Source organism: Arachis hypogaea, chromosome 17, assembly GCF_003086295.3.
Source record: "Arachis hypogaea cultivar Tifrunner chromosome 17, arahy.Tifrunner.gnm2.J5K5, whole genome shotgun sequence".
Taxonomy (NCBI): domain Eukaryota; kingdom Viridiplantae; phylum Streptophyta; class Magnoliopsida; order Fabales; family Fabaceae; genus Arachis; species Arachis hypogaea.
Window position 1 is genome coordinate 30619288 of NC_092052.1, and position 14433 is coordinate 30633720.

Here is a 14433-nt window from a genome sequence, read left to right on the forward strand (position 1 = left end):
TGTAACTATAGCTCGTAATTTTCTTCAGGAGGACTGCTTCCTGCATCACCTGCACAAAGGATTTAGTAGAAAAAATCCCAGCTTTATCATATTTCCAAAACCACTCTGTCCTCCCTCCCAACTGTTAGGCTTATTGACTACAAGACTTCATGGAGTTGGTTTAAAAGGTCCAGCTCCCACTGAAATAATTTTCTCCTCCACTGGAAACTCCATATCCATTCTAGCACGTCCCAAAATCCGTAGTCCCCTATAACAGAATCTGTAAGGTTTGAGACCGAGAACAGCTAGGAAACATCTCTTTCAACCTACCACCCGGTAACCAGACATCCTCCCAGAATTTGATTGTTCTGCCATTCCCTACGTCCATAGATAAGCCTCTAATCATCTGTTCTTTAATTTGCAGCTCCCTGATCTGAAGTTGACAAATATCCCTCCAAGGACCCCCTCTTGTAGGAATAGGCTGACCACGTAGCATTGCTGAAGGATCCATGCTATTACAAGAGCATACTACTCTCTTCCATAAGGGGCAATCTTCCTTCGAAAATCTCCACCACCACTTAAACAGAAGAGTTGTATTCCTAATCACTGCATCTCCCACTCCCAAACCACCCGCCTTTCTAGGAGCCATCACTATCTCCCATTTCACTAGTGGCATCCCTATCTTCCCATCCTCTTTGCTCCATAAGAACCGTCTTTGTAATGAGATCAACTTTTCCGCTACTGCCTTTGGCATCTTGTATAAGCTGAGATAGTATATCGGGAGGCTATTGAGGACGGATTTGATTAGAACTAGCTTGCCCGCTTTATTGAGGGTCTTCGCCTTCCACAAGCTCAACTTTTCTTCCACCTTATCAATCACTGGTTTCCAAGTCTTCACTAACCTTGGGTTCGCTCCCAGAGAGATTCCAAGGTACCGGACTGGTAGAGAGGCTTCCTTACATCCCAACAACTGACACATCTGCCACGTCCAACGCTGTTCACAATTAACTGGGATGAAACTGGACTTCTCAAAATTAATACTCAACCCAGACATTAGCTCAAAGCAACGCAGTAGGCGCTTGTAATTTCTAATAGTCTCTTCCTCTGGGGGACAGAGCAGTATAGTATCATCCGCAAACTGTAAGTGCGACAACTGAATGTGATCTCGTCCTACCAAAAGCAGATTAATGCGCCCATTCGTCATTGCCTCTCTGATCATCCGATGAAGAACATCTACAACTAACACAAAAAGAAAGGGAGACAATGGATCTCCTTGTCGTAGACCCCTTTCCATTTTGAAGGGCTTAGAAGGGGACCCATTTATAAGCATCGACAAAGACGCAGAGCATACACACTCCTTAACCCAACCCCGCCACTTTTGGCCAAAACCCATCTTCTGCAGAACTATATCCACGAAACTCCATTTGACCCTATTATATGCCTTTTGAAAGTCCAGTTTAATTATCGCTGAGCTCCTTCTTCTTGCCTTAACCCACTGCACAGTTTCACAGGCTATCAAAGCTCCATCATGAATTTTCCTGCCTTGTACAAACGCACTCTGAGTCTCGCCTACTAAGCCTGACATCACATTTCGCATCCTCCGAACCAGCACCTTAGAGATAACCTTATACACACAACCCACCATACTAATTGGCCGGAGATCTTTGATTTTTGTAGCTCCAACAAACTTTGGTGCCAGAGCCACCCAAGTGATATTCGAATCCTTAGGTAGCCGAGCCGACCGAAAGAACCCCAGCACTGCTTCAGTGAATTCCTTCCCAACTTCATCCCAGCACTTCTTAATAAAGTTCATGTTATATCCATCACACCCTGGTGCCTTTGTTGACTCACAATCCCACACTGCATTCTTTATTTCTTCAGCAGTTGGCATCACCTCCAGCCTTATGGCCTCTTCCTCAGTTATCTGCCTTACCAGCCCATCCCGAAAGCCTATATTAGGTGAGGTCTCCTGATGGTACAAATCCTTATAAAAATCTCTTATAGCAACTTTAATTCGGGATTGATTCCTAATTAATCTGCCGTGGATTCTCAAGACATCAATCCGATTGTTCCTCCTCCTTGCCGAGGCTAGACTGTGAAAGTATCTAGTGTTTCTGTCCATCTCCCACATCTGCTTCCAATGAATCTCCTTCCTGATATACCATTTCTTACATGAGCTCACAAGCGCCTTCCTCCTTGCTTCCGCTGTTCCATCATACACTCCGTTACTCACCATATCATCGACTTTCCTAATCTCCTCTTCAAACATATTAATCCTCCTATCCATATCTCCAAAATTCTCTCTATGCCATCTGCTTAGTGGAATCTTCATAGCCTTAAGCTTGTTTAAGAATGGGGCCTCCCCTATGCTCATCCATTCCTCCTTCACCATCCTCAAGAACCCATCATGAGTAAACCAAGAATCCAGACTCCGAAAGGGCCTTGGCCCCCCTCCCATCCTTGTGACAGCCATAACCATCGGACAATGGTCTGATAATCCTCGTGTTCCTCCACGTAATCTTGTGTCAGGAAACTCTTCAAGTCACTCCACACTAACCAGTACTCTATCAATGCGACTACATGACTGGCCCCTGAACCATGTGAACTTACGATCAGATAGAGCGAGATCTACAAGCTCCATATCTTGTATCCAGGATTTTAAACTCCACTGCAGACACTGGCATGGACATAGTCCCTTTCCTCTCCTCTACGTGAATAATCTCATTGAAATCCCCCATAAAGTAAAACGGTACTTGACATAAACTTGAGATGAAACTCAGCTCCTCCCATACAACAAGTTTCTCATCTCTGATATGCTCGCCATACACTAAATAGAAAGCACACCGAAAATTATATTTAACCAGCACTCCATCCACACATAACCATCTAACTCCCTTATAACAGTTGTTCATGTTAAATACCATTTCATCCCACATCAGCAGTAGACCGCCAAAAGCACCTTCCGCTCCCATAAACTCCCACCCCACTACATCATTACCCCACAGTTGCACTACATCATATTTAGTCAGAACCTCTTTTTTTGTCTCTATCAAGCCTAACATATGCAAATTAAATTTTTTCCTAAAGTTCTTCACCATACTCAATTTTTCAATTCCCGCCAACCCCCTAACATTCCAGGAAAAAAAATCATTTTAAAAATTTGTACACACCTTGTTTCGATTTTTCGGACGACTTCGTCTAGCTTTCACTTTCTGTTTAGCCTGTTTTTTCTTTAGTGCTATGGCCTCATTCTGCTCCTGGAGTATCATCATAATATCATACCAGCTCCTCCGTTCGCCCCTTGTGGAGCCCAGCACACTGCGCCGGCGAGTTCGGCCCCCCCTCCCCAGCATAGATGTCGCTAAGTCTTCCTGCTTCACCGTTAGGCGCCCGACGTCCCAGCCCCTGGCATACTACCGCGTCATCTGGAATAGTCCCTTCCTCCGGCGAGAGAACAGAACAAGCTGACTGGCATCACCTCCTATTGCAAACGGCCGCGCCGCCCTCAAGGGTTTTGTCTGTTTCGTTCCTCGTAGCCCCTCCCTCAGAGTATTCAGGTCCGACCCTGTGAGTTCCCCGCTCCAGGATGCAAGCAGCCCAGTTCTGCTTCTGCCTTCCTCCACATCCATTTTATGGGCCTGAGTGTTTGAAGCCCATAGGATACTCCTTATCCTTGAATAAAAAATGATGGGCCTCAACTGTAGTAGGCCACGAACCAACCTCATTAGTGCCCCCAGATCTCCTAGCATTACTAGTAACCTCTGCCCCAGCATATGTTCGCCCACCAACGCAGTCGCATGACCAAGTTCTATCTGAATCAGTATCCGCATCATTAATGAGGGATCCCACCATGTCCGCCTGTGACAAATTGAAATCAAAGCCCTTAATTGTAGGCATTACCGGTTTAGAATTCAAAAATTCGTTATCCCACTCATTCAAATCTTTTGATGATATTACAACTTTACCCCTCAGCTGCACCTCCTCCCTTACCATCGGCAGCATCAACTCTGCCGCTGCATCCCCTCTGTCCAGCCGCCCTTGACAGTTATCAACAACAATCCTTGTGCTTCCCTTGCCAGCAGAACCTTCGCCGAGAGCCAGTCCTTGGTTCCATGTAACTTCAACTCTCCTTGCACTACTCAATGAGGCATAAGCCCCGCTCCCCACTTCGGAAACAAACACATCAAACCTAACCGTGCCTACGTGAATGCACACCTTCTCATGAATAACATCAAACCTTGGCGTATCAATTAGTACACGGCCCGCGCAAACCTTTACTACTTTAGGCCACTCCATTCGTGCTATGGTGTTCAATAGACGGAAGTCAATAGCTTGCCTAGTACTTCCAATAATACTCCGCTGCAACCAATCCCAGTTATTCTCAGCCACCGAAGCCTGAATTTCCCTTACCCCCGAGCCCTCGGAATCCTTCAGCAGATTACTTCCATGCGGATTATGTACATTATCCGGAGTTCTGAATCCACCCAGTTGACTCTCAGTCGGACCCGTTTTTATCCCTCGATCAACCACCCTACCTGCCATGGGAGACCCAAGTTCGACCTGAGTTTTCTCCACATCATCCCTCTTAGTATCTGGTCCTCTCTTTGTATCTGCACTTCCCGGTGGCCTCTTCCCTTTAGAGATGTCTCTCCTATACCTAGCCTCCCCTACAAAAATCTCCTTCCCCCGTAAGCATAAGCGATTCATTTCTGAAATTGCTTTCAAAGCTCCACCCTTCGTGGTATATCGGATGAATGCAAATAGGTATACCATCTCACTCTTCATCTTTCTGGATAAGTAAATGTCATTAATCCTCTCCGTCCATGAAAACAGCCCAAACAATTCCTGCTTCGATATGTCCCCCGGTAACCTGTCTACGAAAACGGTAAAAGAATCCTGTTCCAATCGAAGAAACTCTTCTCGGTTCCAAACCCTTAGATCTTTGCCTAGATACTGTTGTCGCAACTCACCCCGTCCGGTGGTTTCCCACCTCCCTCTCCACCTCTCTCTCTCTCCCTCATTTGAGCATTTACCGAAGAAACTTTGCCTAAATTCTATTCGGTTTGGTGTGTTAATATTCATTTTACATGTCACATATCTATTAAAGATCTATACTTCTGTATTATATATATATATAAAATATAAAAGAAAACTGATATACAAATTTTCTTTTTCAAAATATTCGTATATAATCTATAAACAAATATTTTGTTAAATCTAAGAGTTGAATCTACCATCTTTTCATTTTAGTATAACATACTTGATTTTAGTTAAGAGTTATAATGCTACACATCCAAAAAGGAAGTATAAGCAAAATCTAGGCATGTCCTTATTTTGTCCATATTAATTTTAAGGGGGATACTACAATGAAGATGTTATAATTGTCTTCATATGAATATATTGCTTTTTAACCTTTGGATGATGGATTGTATGGTTAGATTTTGAAATTTATAAAAGTGTTGTTTTTGTTTAAAGTGTGGCTAAATAAATAAACTACACTTTTAACCAAAGCATCTTCATGAGAAGATATTTTTGCCATCTTCATTGTAGTATCCACCTAATTTTAATTGATGCAATAGCATCTATAATCTATAATTCTAACAAACTACCTTTGGACCTGGTAATTTTGGTGAACTAATATTCCTTATTTACTCCACTTTAACAGTTGTAAGAAGTTCTTTAGAAAGGTGGTTTATGCGCTTCTGTTCCTAATCTTTCGGACACACCTTCCCAGCCTCACACGATGGAGACTTTTTCTCCCAAGAAAAAAAACGAAAACAACCAACCTTCTTCTCTCCCCATTTCCCCTTCTTTGCCCCAAAAAGAAAAAATGACTAACAAACACGATCATCATCACCAACATTGTCGCCTCAACTTCAAAGTCCTTTCATGAAATTTCTGCATGTTTGTTAGTGCTGAATAATTAACCCCCATTACAAAACAAACAAATCTTGTAATACGTTGATCCTCGTTGGAAAAGAAAATCGCATCATTCATTCTTCGCAAAGGGGTGATGTGAAAACTAAGAAAAACAAAGAAAGAAGGATCTTGATGCACAAAACAAATAAAGATACGGCAGTCATAGCCTTGTTTTGAAGCCAAAAGGAGAGAAGAAACAGAATGGCTTTCCGTTCCTTTAGGGCGCAATCGGTTTCGAATCAAGGATCATACCCATCGGAGAAGACATCAGAAGAACCATTACCAAGCAAAGTGGCACAGAGCACCGTAACATGCTTCTACCAAACCAATGTGGCAGGGTATTGGCGAAACATCTCTATCTTGTGGTGCAAGAATCTCATGAACCATTCCTTACACATCACCGTCGATAGCCCCGGCGGCGATGCGCATTTCGGCTGCAAGATCGACGTCAAGCCATGGCATTTTTGGAGCAAGAAAGGCTACAAGACTTTCGACGTGGAAGGCCGTTCCGTCGAGGTCTATTGGGACCTCCGGTCGGCGAAATTCTCCGGCAGCCCCGAACCGAACAGCGATTACTACGTTGCGTTGATTTCCGAAGACGAGGTGGTTTTGTTGTTGGGAGACTACAAGAAGAAGGCATACAAGAGGACGAAGTCGCGGCCGGCGCTGGTGGAGGCAATGCTGCTTGTCAAGAAAGAGAATGTGTTCGCCCGGAAAAGTTTCGCCACCAAGGCGAGGTTCGATGAGAAGAGGAAAGACAGCGAAATCGTCGTCGACAGCTCCACCGGCGGTCCTAACGACCCCGAGATGTGGATCAGCATCGACGGCATCGTGCTCATCCACGTCAAGAATTTACAATGGAAGTTTAGAGGCAATCAGACCGTTATGGTTAACAAGCAGCCCATTCAGGTTTTTTGGGACGTTCATGATTGGTTGTTCTGTGGTGCTGCTGCTGGGCCTGGGCTTTTTATATTCAAGCCCGGCCCACCCGAGGCGGAGAGCGAGAAAGAAGGAAGCGCTGTTGAAGGTTGTGAGGGTAGTGATGATGGGAGTGTTGGGTATTATTCAACTCTCAATATTGCTACCTTTGAGTTCTGTCTTGTTCTATGTGCCTATAAAATTGAGTAATAGAGAGAGAGGAAAAGAGGGAGAGAGAGGGAGAGTGCAAATTAAAGATTGTAAATTTAATTAGTTTGTATTTATTGAGTTTATTCCGATGGATATAACTATTTTTATTGTTTGTTGCAAATTAAAAGCCCTTTTTTCTTTTAATCAAGCTACATGGTAATATATTTGTGTTCTCCCTTGTTCTGTGCTTGAAATAATTTTAGGCGATAGATAAGGTTCCCATGAAAAAGATTGCTGCTTTGTAATTGCTGTGTTTCTTCTTGGTTGATTCCAATCTCCCCAAAGAACCAACATATTATATATAAATAAAAGAAGGAACTCGAGATCACATCTGAGAATCAAATTTAAGAAGGAAAAAAAATGAAAAAATGATTTATTTATGTAAACTGGCAACAATGTGCTTTATAAAAGAATAAGTTCATCTAACACACCTCTCTTAGAATGTAAAATTCTTTTCACCGATGAAAAACCTGATTACCAATCAATAGATACAGATAAGACACATAGCATCCACCATAACAAAGTGTGGAAATATATTTAACAATCAATGAACAAATCTTATGAATGAATTTGGTTAGGTGCAGAAGCAAATTTATTGCTCTCATCATCCTCAATACCAAATACCGTTTGCAAATTCTTTCCTCTTTGAGGAAAATTTTCAGATTGGTGAGAAGGAAGAGGAGGAACATTAGAAGTGGCTTCATCTCTAAAGCTTTTCCTGATTCCCCATAGAACCTCTGCACAACTCTTCATTGATGGCCGCAATTCCCGCGAAGGTGCAAGGCATTGGAAGGCTAGTTTTAGAACCTTCTTCACTGCCTTGTTAGAGGCCGGGCTTCTTCGCATTCTCGGGTCCATTGCAAACACAGCATCCCCTTGTTTCAGCATCTTCATTGCCTGCATTAACCAAATTATATCTTACTAGGCAACTCATTTTCTTTGGAGTGTATGTTCTACCAATTTTGTTGTCATATCAAATATAAAATGGATTAAACTAGCTATTTGATCTTTCAAAGATACATGTAATATTGTAATAACAACATTTTGATCTTTGAAAGATTTGTGAATTTTGATATCAGGTTAGTCTTTGAAAATATAGGTTAATAGCCATCTGCAGTTTTTTTTTTTTTTTTACATTGATTTAACCCTTGAAATATGCATATGACCTCATTTTAATTTGGTTTTGTACATGCAAGATCACACAAATTTATGGATTTACAGAAAATAAATGACTAAATTGATGTTACACGTATTTTTTAAGAGAGAGACTTATTCACATGTATATCTTTTTTTAGGAATTAAATTAATGTCACAAATATTTCTGAACCTAACTGAAGTCAATATTAAAATAGGTGCATTCTATAGTGCCTATTTATATTTGTCTAACTTACTAAAAGAAGATAAAAATTAATATTTAAATTAAAAAATATAAAAATAAATAATTTTTTAATATTTAAAACTTACCATACAATGTAAGTTCGACAATTTCGACACCAAATTTATAGGCACTATAGAATTTGCCATTAAAATATAAGAGAAGTATATAATAAAATAGATTACTTAATAGCAATTATGATTATGATGGTGTCTAAAAAGTAGTGTCTAATATATTAAAAAAAAGTTTAAAATTAATATTTAATTTAAAAAATATAAAAATAAATAATTTTTTAATATTTAAAATTTATTATAAAAAACAAGTTAGACAAAAATTGAACACCAAATAATAGACACTATAGAATTCACCTTACTTAATTATCTATCTGCATAACTAATTCACTTTGCAAACTAACTAAAACCATAGCACTGCAGAAACATGATCAAAAGGTGCATCCATTTAGCAAGGAATACTTGTGGCAAATCCTTTATGAATTATAAAATTGGAAATGCAAGTGTGGTTATATCCTTCTTGAGTAATTCAATATGTTCAATAACAATGTGCATGCTTTGAATAACTTGATAATGCAAACAAATTGTTCTCTTTCTTCTAAGTTCTGGCTGAGTTATAGTTTACTTCCACATGAAGTAATTAAGGCAATAGTAATAAGGTTTAATTACTTTGTTGGTCTTTATAATTTTATCAAATTTTTAATTAAGTCCCTCTGTTTTTTTTATTGGATTCCTATACTGTTTTTAATTTTGTAATTAGATTCTTTTTATATCAAAAACGTTAAAATTAACCGAATATTTCTCTTAAATACATGCTGTCAAAGATTTAGCTACGCTTTTATTTATGAATACCTTTAATTTGTAAAAAAATATTCAGTTGAGGAGTGTTAGGGGCCAACAAATTTTGTGATTTGTATCTATCAATTAGCCATCATTGGTATTTTTAATAGTATGAGATTTCATCCAATGGTGTAGGATTACTCACTTTTCTTTCGTTAGTTAAGTGCTGGCCAAATTTTAATAAAAGTGCTGGTCTTCTAGATTTTCTCTATTCAGTTAATTCTAATATTTTTTATACTAGAAAGGACTAAATTATAAAATTAAAAATAATATAGAAACTCAATTAAAAGAAAAAAAATATAAGAATCTAACTAAAAATTTAGTAAAATTATAAAAAACAATAGAGTAATTAAAGCTAGTAATAATTGTTTGTAAGAATGCTTTTGAATACTTAGAAATTTTGAAGGGTGACATTGATCAAACAGAACGAATACTTGATATACTTACCCATCTGATTGTAACTCTCTCTTGGAGGGGTCTGTTGGGCTCGATGGGATGCCGTCCTGTCATCATTTCGACAAGCAAAACACCGAACGAATAAACGTCACTCTTATCAGTGAGTTGGTATGTTCTTAGGTACTCAGGATCCATGTAGCCAGCAGTTCCTTTAACTTGAGTTGAAATATGAGTTGCTGAAGGGTCATCAGACAAGCGTGCAAAACCAAAGTCTGCCACTTTGGCCCTTAAGTTCTCTGTGATTAGAATGTTTGATGCTTTTATGTCTCTATGAATAATTGGATTATCTGTCAATCAAACAATATCTCAGGTACTTCCATGTTGCCTGCTTTCACTTTTATATTCATACCAGGAGATAAAATACACAAGTAATTTGAATTTTAGACATAAATTTGTTTAGACTACTTTAGAGAATAAGAAAACATAAAAAAAAAAACAACACAATATTTCTACCTGTGTACATGTGAAGGTAAGTGATTGCGTGAGCCACATCAATTGCTACGTCTAGACGCTCAGCAATTTCTAGTCCATCCCCTTGAGTACCTGCATTGTTCATTCATTAATTTCACATCAACAAAGTGGTGGTTAAAATATCAATGTATTTGAACACAAGACTTACCATCTAGATGATCGCGAAGGGTCCCATTACCAACATACTCAACAACAATAATCTTCTCTTCTGCAAGCTCCAAATATCCATATAGCCGCACAAGATTCCGATGCTCAATCTTTGACAAGGTGTATATTTCATTCTTGAACTCGTACAAGTGTTTCGGTCCGTCCTATGAACAAACTCACTTAGTTTTCTTGTTAGAGATATAACTATTTATATATCTCTTCTTATTAGTTTAAGTTTTTTGAAAAAGTAATTTTATGACATGATATTAAAATTTCTGTAACGAAAAGTCTAGAGTTCGATTCTTGTTATATACTCTTTCTATCGGTTTAAACTTTTGGAGGAGTGGTTTTAACAAAAATTGTCAGAATCAAAGAATTTTCAGAGAATGGAAATAGCAGAAAGCAGGAGAATGACATGATCATGTACCTTCTTGGCGCGCTTCACGGCAACAAGAGTTCCGTCGTTAAGCTTACCTTTGTAAACTGTTCCAAATCCACCTTCTCCTATCTGATTCTCCGGGGAGAATCTTGACGTTGACTTGTAGATTTCTTCAAAGGTGAAGTTTCCAATCTCAAGTTGCCCACTTGCAGTTCTAGATGATGATGCATAGGAGTTAGAAAATTTCCATTTTGATGAACTTTTGGATGAGTCAATTGAAGCTGCAAAAATCGAAAGAATTCAACATCATGAAGCACAAAACCAAAGCTAAAAATTTCCGTTTATTTTATTTTATTTTTATTCATACTAGACTTACATGATACTCCTCTGACTTTTGATATGTTGTTTCTTTCATCAACTTTTGAGGGTGTCTTTCTTTTGCTTCCGGAGAGGAACAATGCAAAAACAGCTCTGAAAGCAGACTTGAAAGATTTCAAGAAAGAACGATCATTCTCTTTTCTTTGGCTATATTGATTATGCAAACTTTTATTGATGCTGCTTGAAGGTGATTTCTTCATTGGATGCTGCTATTGTCAAAGATCTTCAAGATCCAAATCATTTCTTTGTTTCTGTCTTAATTGAAAAGGGAGGTAGATATGCCTTCATTTAATTTGATTGTAACTAGTTATACTAATTTATTTCTACTCAGACCAATTCTTGAAACATTGAATTTTTTTGAATGGTCCAATGAAAATGAGGTGCCTGCAGATGTGGTAGTTAATTTTATCAAGTTAGCATTTGAATATTAATTAATTAAGTTTTAGTTTGGTAAAATTTATATTTTTTAAAAGTAGCTTATAAAAGCTAATTTTTAAAAGTTAGTTTTTTAAAAGTTGTAGTATTTGTGTTTGATAAATTAAATTAAAAATAATTTTTAATAAGTATCAGCAATAACAAGTGCGTTTGGTAAAATTTAAAAATACTATAATAGATATTAATATAAGAATTAAATTTAAATATTAATTAATGTACGAAGTTATATTAGACTTTAATTTTAATAAATACAAGTCAACTTAAAAAAAAGATTTATGTACACTTCTGACTTTTAAAAATTATAAACATAAGTACATAATTTTTTTATTTACAAAACACAAAATAAAATGCTTATACTTTTATAAAGTACAAGTAATTTTTTAAAAAATTTTACTAAATTAAGTTTAAGTAATTAATAATGTAATTACAAGTAAACATGCTGCCAGCTCATGGGATCAGCAACTAAATCAGAAAATTAAACCTGGTCAATGGCTCTTTTTTCCTTTTCAATTTTATTTTTAACTTAGTTTTTATCAGCTGGACCAGGCTCTTTTTTCCTTTTCAATTTTATTTTTAACTTAGTTTTTATCAGCTGGTTCTAAGTCAATGGCTTATTGGAGTTGGACACTTGAAACTAGGCTTAGCCTTAGTCCCTTTTCTCACTACGTGGCTTCTTGGCCTACATGGAAGTGGCTAAATTGGAACCTAGAAGGGTCTTTTTATTATGTGTCTAAAAGAATAAAAGTGTTGTAAAATAAATAAATAAATAAATAAATATAAAATAAAAAATATAAATAAAAAATTTTAATATTAATATCCAACAATATTATTATCTCAATATAATAGAGATAATTCATATATATATATATATATATATATATATATATATATATATATATATATATATATATATATATATATATATATATATATATAGCAGCGTATATATAAAGAGAGAAAGAGATGAGTGTTTTATGTTGTTGGGTATCCTTTGCTTAGACTATGCTCTTATTTATATATGTTTAAAACTCACTTTTTCAAATTTCATTAAATTTAGAGTATTTATTCATTTTGGTCCTCAAAAAATTTCGGGTAAGACACTTTAGTTTCCAACTAAAATTAATTACTCGATTGGTCCCTAACAATTAATTCCGTCAATCACTTAGGTTCTTACCTCCGTCAACTCTAACAGAAGACAAAATAGTCCCTGACAACTCTAACAGGGGACAAAATAATTCCTGACCTCTTTGTTCAAAAACGACACTGTTTTTCCCCAATTTTCATCATATCTCGCATAATCCTAACATTCATACTCTCCTTCTTCACATTCACAGTCTTCTTTTCCATCTTTTTCTTCCTCCTTTTTAGCTCCAAAATCAAGTCATGGTGTAACTGCTACGTGTGTCGCACCTACCTCAACATGTCATGAACCACACACTTCCTAAATCTCTGTAACTGGTACACCCACCTCCTCCGCACTTCACCCACTAGAAGCATCCACCTCTACATCCTCAATAACAATATCACCTCTAACCCCGACAATATCTACCACATCCTCAACTACCCCAAGGGCACGCTTTTCTTGTAACTTACTACCATACAGAACTTTACGCTTAAGTCGTAAAACAGAGGTGGTGAGGTATTACGACCTTTAAATATAAAATATATACGTATATATAATTGAAGAAATTTGTAATTAAGAGCCTTGAAGAAAGGTTTAAGCAAAAACCGCGAAAAGAAAAGCGCATTACACTCGAAAACGTAAAACTAGAGAAAAGATAAGGGTAAGACATGAGTATATACAAAGAGTCGAGTACCAAAATACAGAATATCAAGCTCCAGATGCAACTTGCGAAGTTAAGGCTGGCCAGAGTATAAATACATATATAAACATAAGTATATATCCCAAAAATAACCCAACATGTATAAAGAAAACACCTAGTTCTCCAAAAAGCCTCTAAGAGGATTAAACATCATTTATATATTTGTATACATAGAAGAGTCTATAAACAGAAAATACATAACAGACAATCCCAAAATATAACTTTTCAACTTCGCTTGCCATAAAAACCTCTAGATGCTCACCGAGGCACATCTCGACCTGCATCTAAAAACAACAACATAAATATGGAATGAGAACCAGATGTTCTCAGTATGGTAATAGTGCACGCATACATAATATATAAGGTCCCGGAAAAGTCAGAGGCTATTCTAGAACTCCGACACTCATATATAAAGCTTTGAGTTAAAGTTTAAAACCATAATAAAAAGTGAGCTATCTAAGGTTCCTAAGTCTAACTCATTTCTACTTATTCCCTCAACTTCTCGCCTTCCTCCAACCCTCCAAAACTCTGGTGTACAGACAAAGCAAATACAAGTAACAACATATACAGTAGGTAGCAAATATAGTAGGTATGCATAGAAATCACATAGGCAAGCCCAATTAATGTACAATCAAACAAAACACACATATGTATATAATGTATGCCTGTCCTATGGCTGATGAGTCTCATCTGTCGGTTATAAAGTCAACCCGATATGTCCGGTAGCTAATCCGGACATTGTCCTCTTGAAAACTGGTGAGCGATACAGTACCACGATCCTCATCTGGTGAGTGGTAAACCACCTCGATCCTCACCTGGTGAGCGGTAAACCACCTCGATCCCCACCATCTGCAGGTGGTAAACCACCACGATCCCCACAAATGTTTTCAATTGAAAAACAGTACACATGTGGGCAGTAAATAACCACAATCCCCACAAAATAATTTTCTTTAAAATCTGATGTGCGGTAAATAACCACGATCATCACAAAACAATTTTCAAATCAAGTTCATTCTCGTCATCATATAGTATTTTACTTCATTAAAAAATCATGCGTTGTCATTATCCTCGTTACATCATACCCCATTTCAT

The 14433-nt window shown here is 37.5% G+C and overlaps 2 protein-coding genes across 3 annotated transcripts; one reads left to right on the forward strand and one right to left on the reverse strand.

Moving 5' to 3' along the window:
• The first annotated feature begins 5952 nt into the window (after nt 1-5952).
• On the forward strand, nt 5953-7168 carry LOC112762581 (uncharacterized). The gene has a single exon (XM_025808451.3). The coding sequence runs from the start codon at nt 6100-6102 to the stop codon at nt 7024-7026; it is 927 nt and encodes a 308-aa protein (XP_025664236.1). The 5' UTR covers nt 5953-6099; the 3' UTR covers nt 7027-7168.
• Nucleotides 7169-7383: 215 nt separating this feature from the next.
• Nucleotides 7384-11454, reverse strand: LOC112767008 (calmodulin-binding receptor-like cytoplasmic kinase 2). 2 transcript variants are annotated; one of them, XM_025812892.3, is made up of 6 exons: nt 11082-11454; nt 10754-10986; nt 10328-10490; nt 10162-10251; nt 9700-9995; nt 7384-7923 (listed from the first exon to the last, which is right to left on the reverse strand). In XM_025812892.3, exons 1-6 carry the CDS (start codon nt 11281-11283, stop codon nt 7585-7587), a joined length of 1323 nt encoding a protein of 440 aa, XP_025668677.1. In that variant the 5' UTR covers nt 11284-11454; the 3' UTR covers nt 7384-7584. The 2 variants fall into 2 exon arrangements, with proteins under 2 accessions (XP_025668677.1, XP_025668678.1); XM_025812893.3 differs by having other exon boundaries at nt 9700-9944; nt 11082-11418.
• Between the last annotated feature and the right edge of the window lie 2979 nt (nt 11455-14433).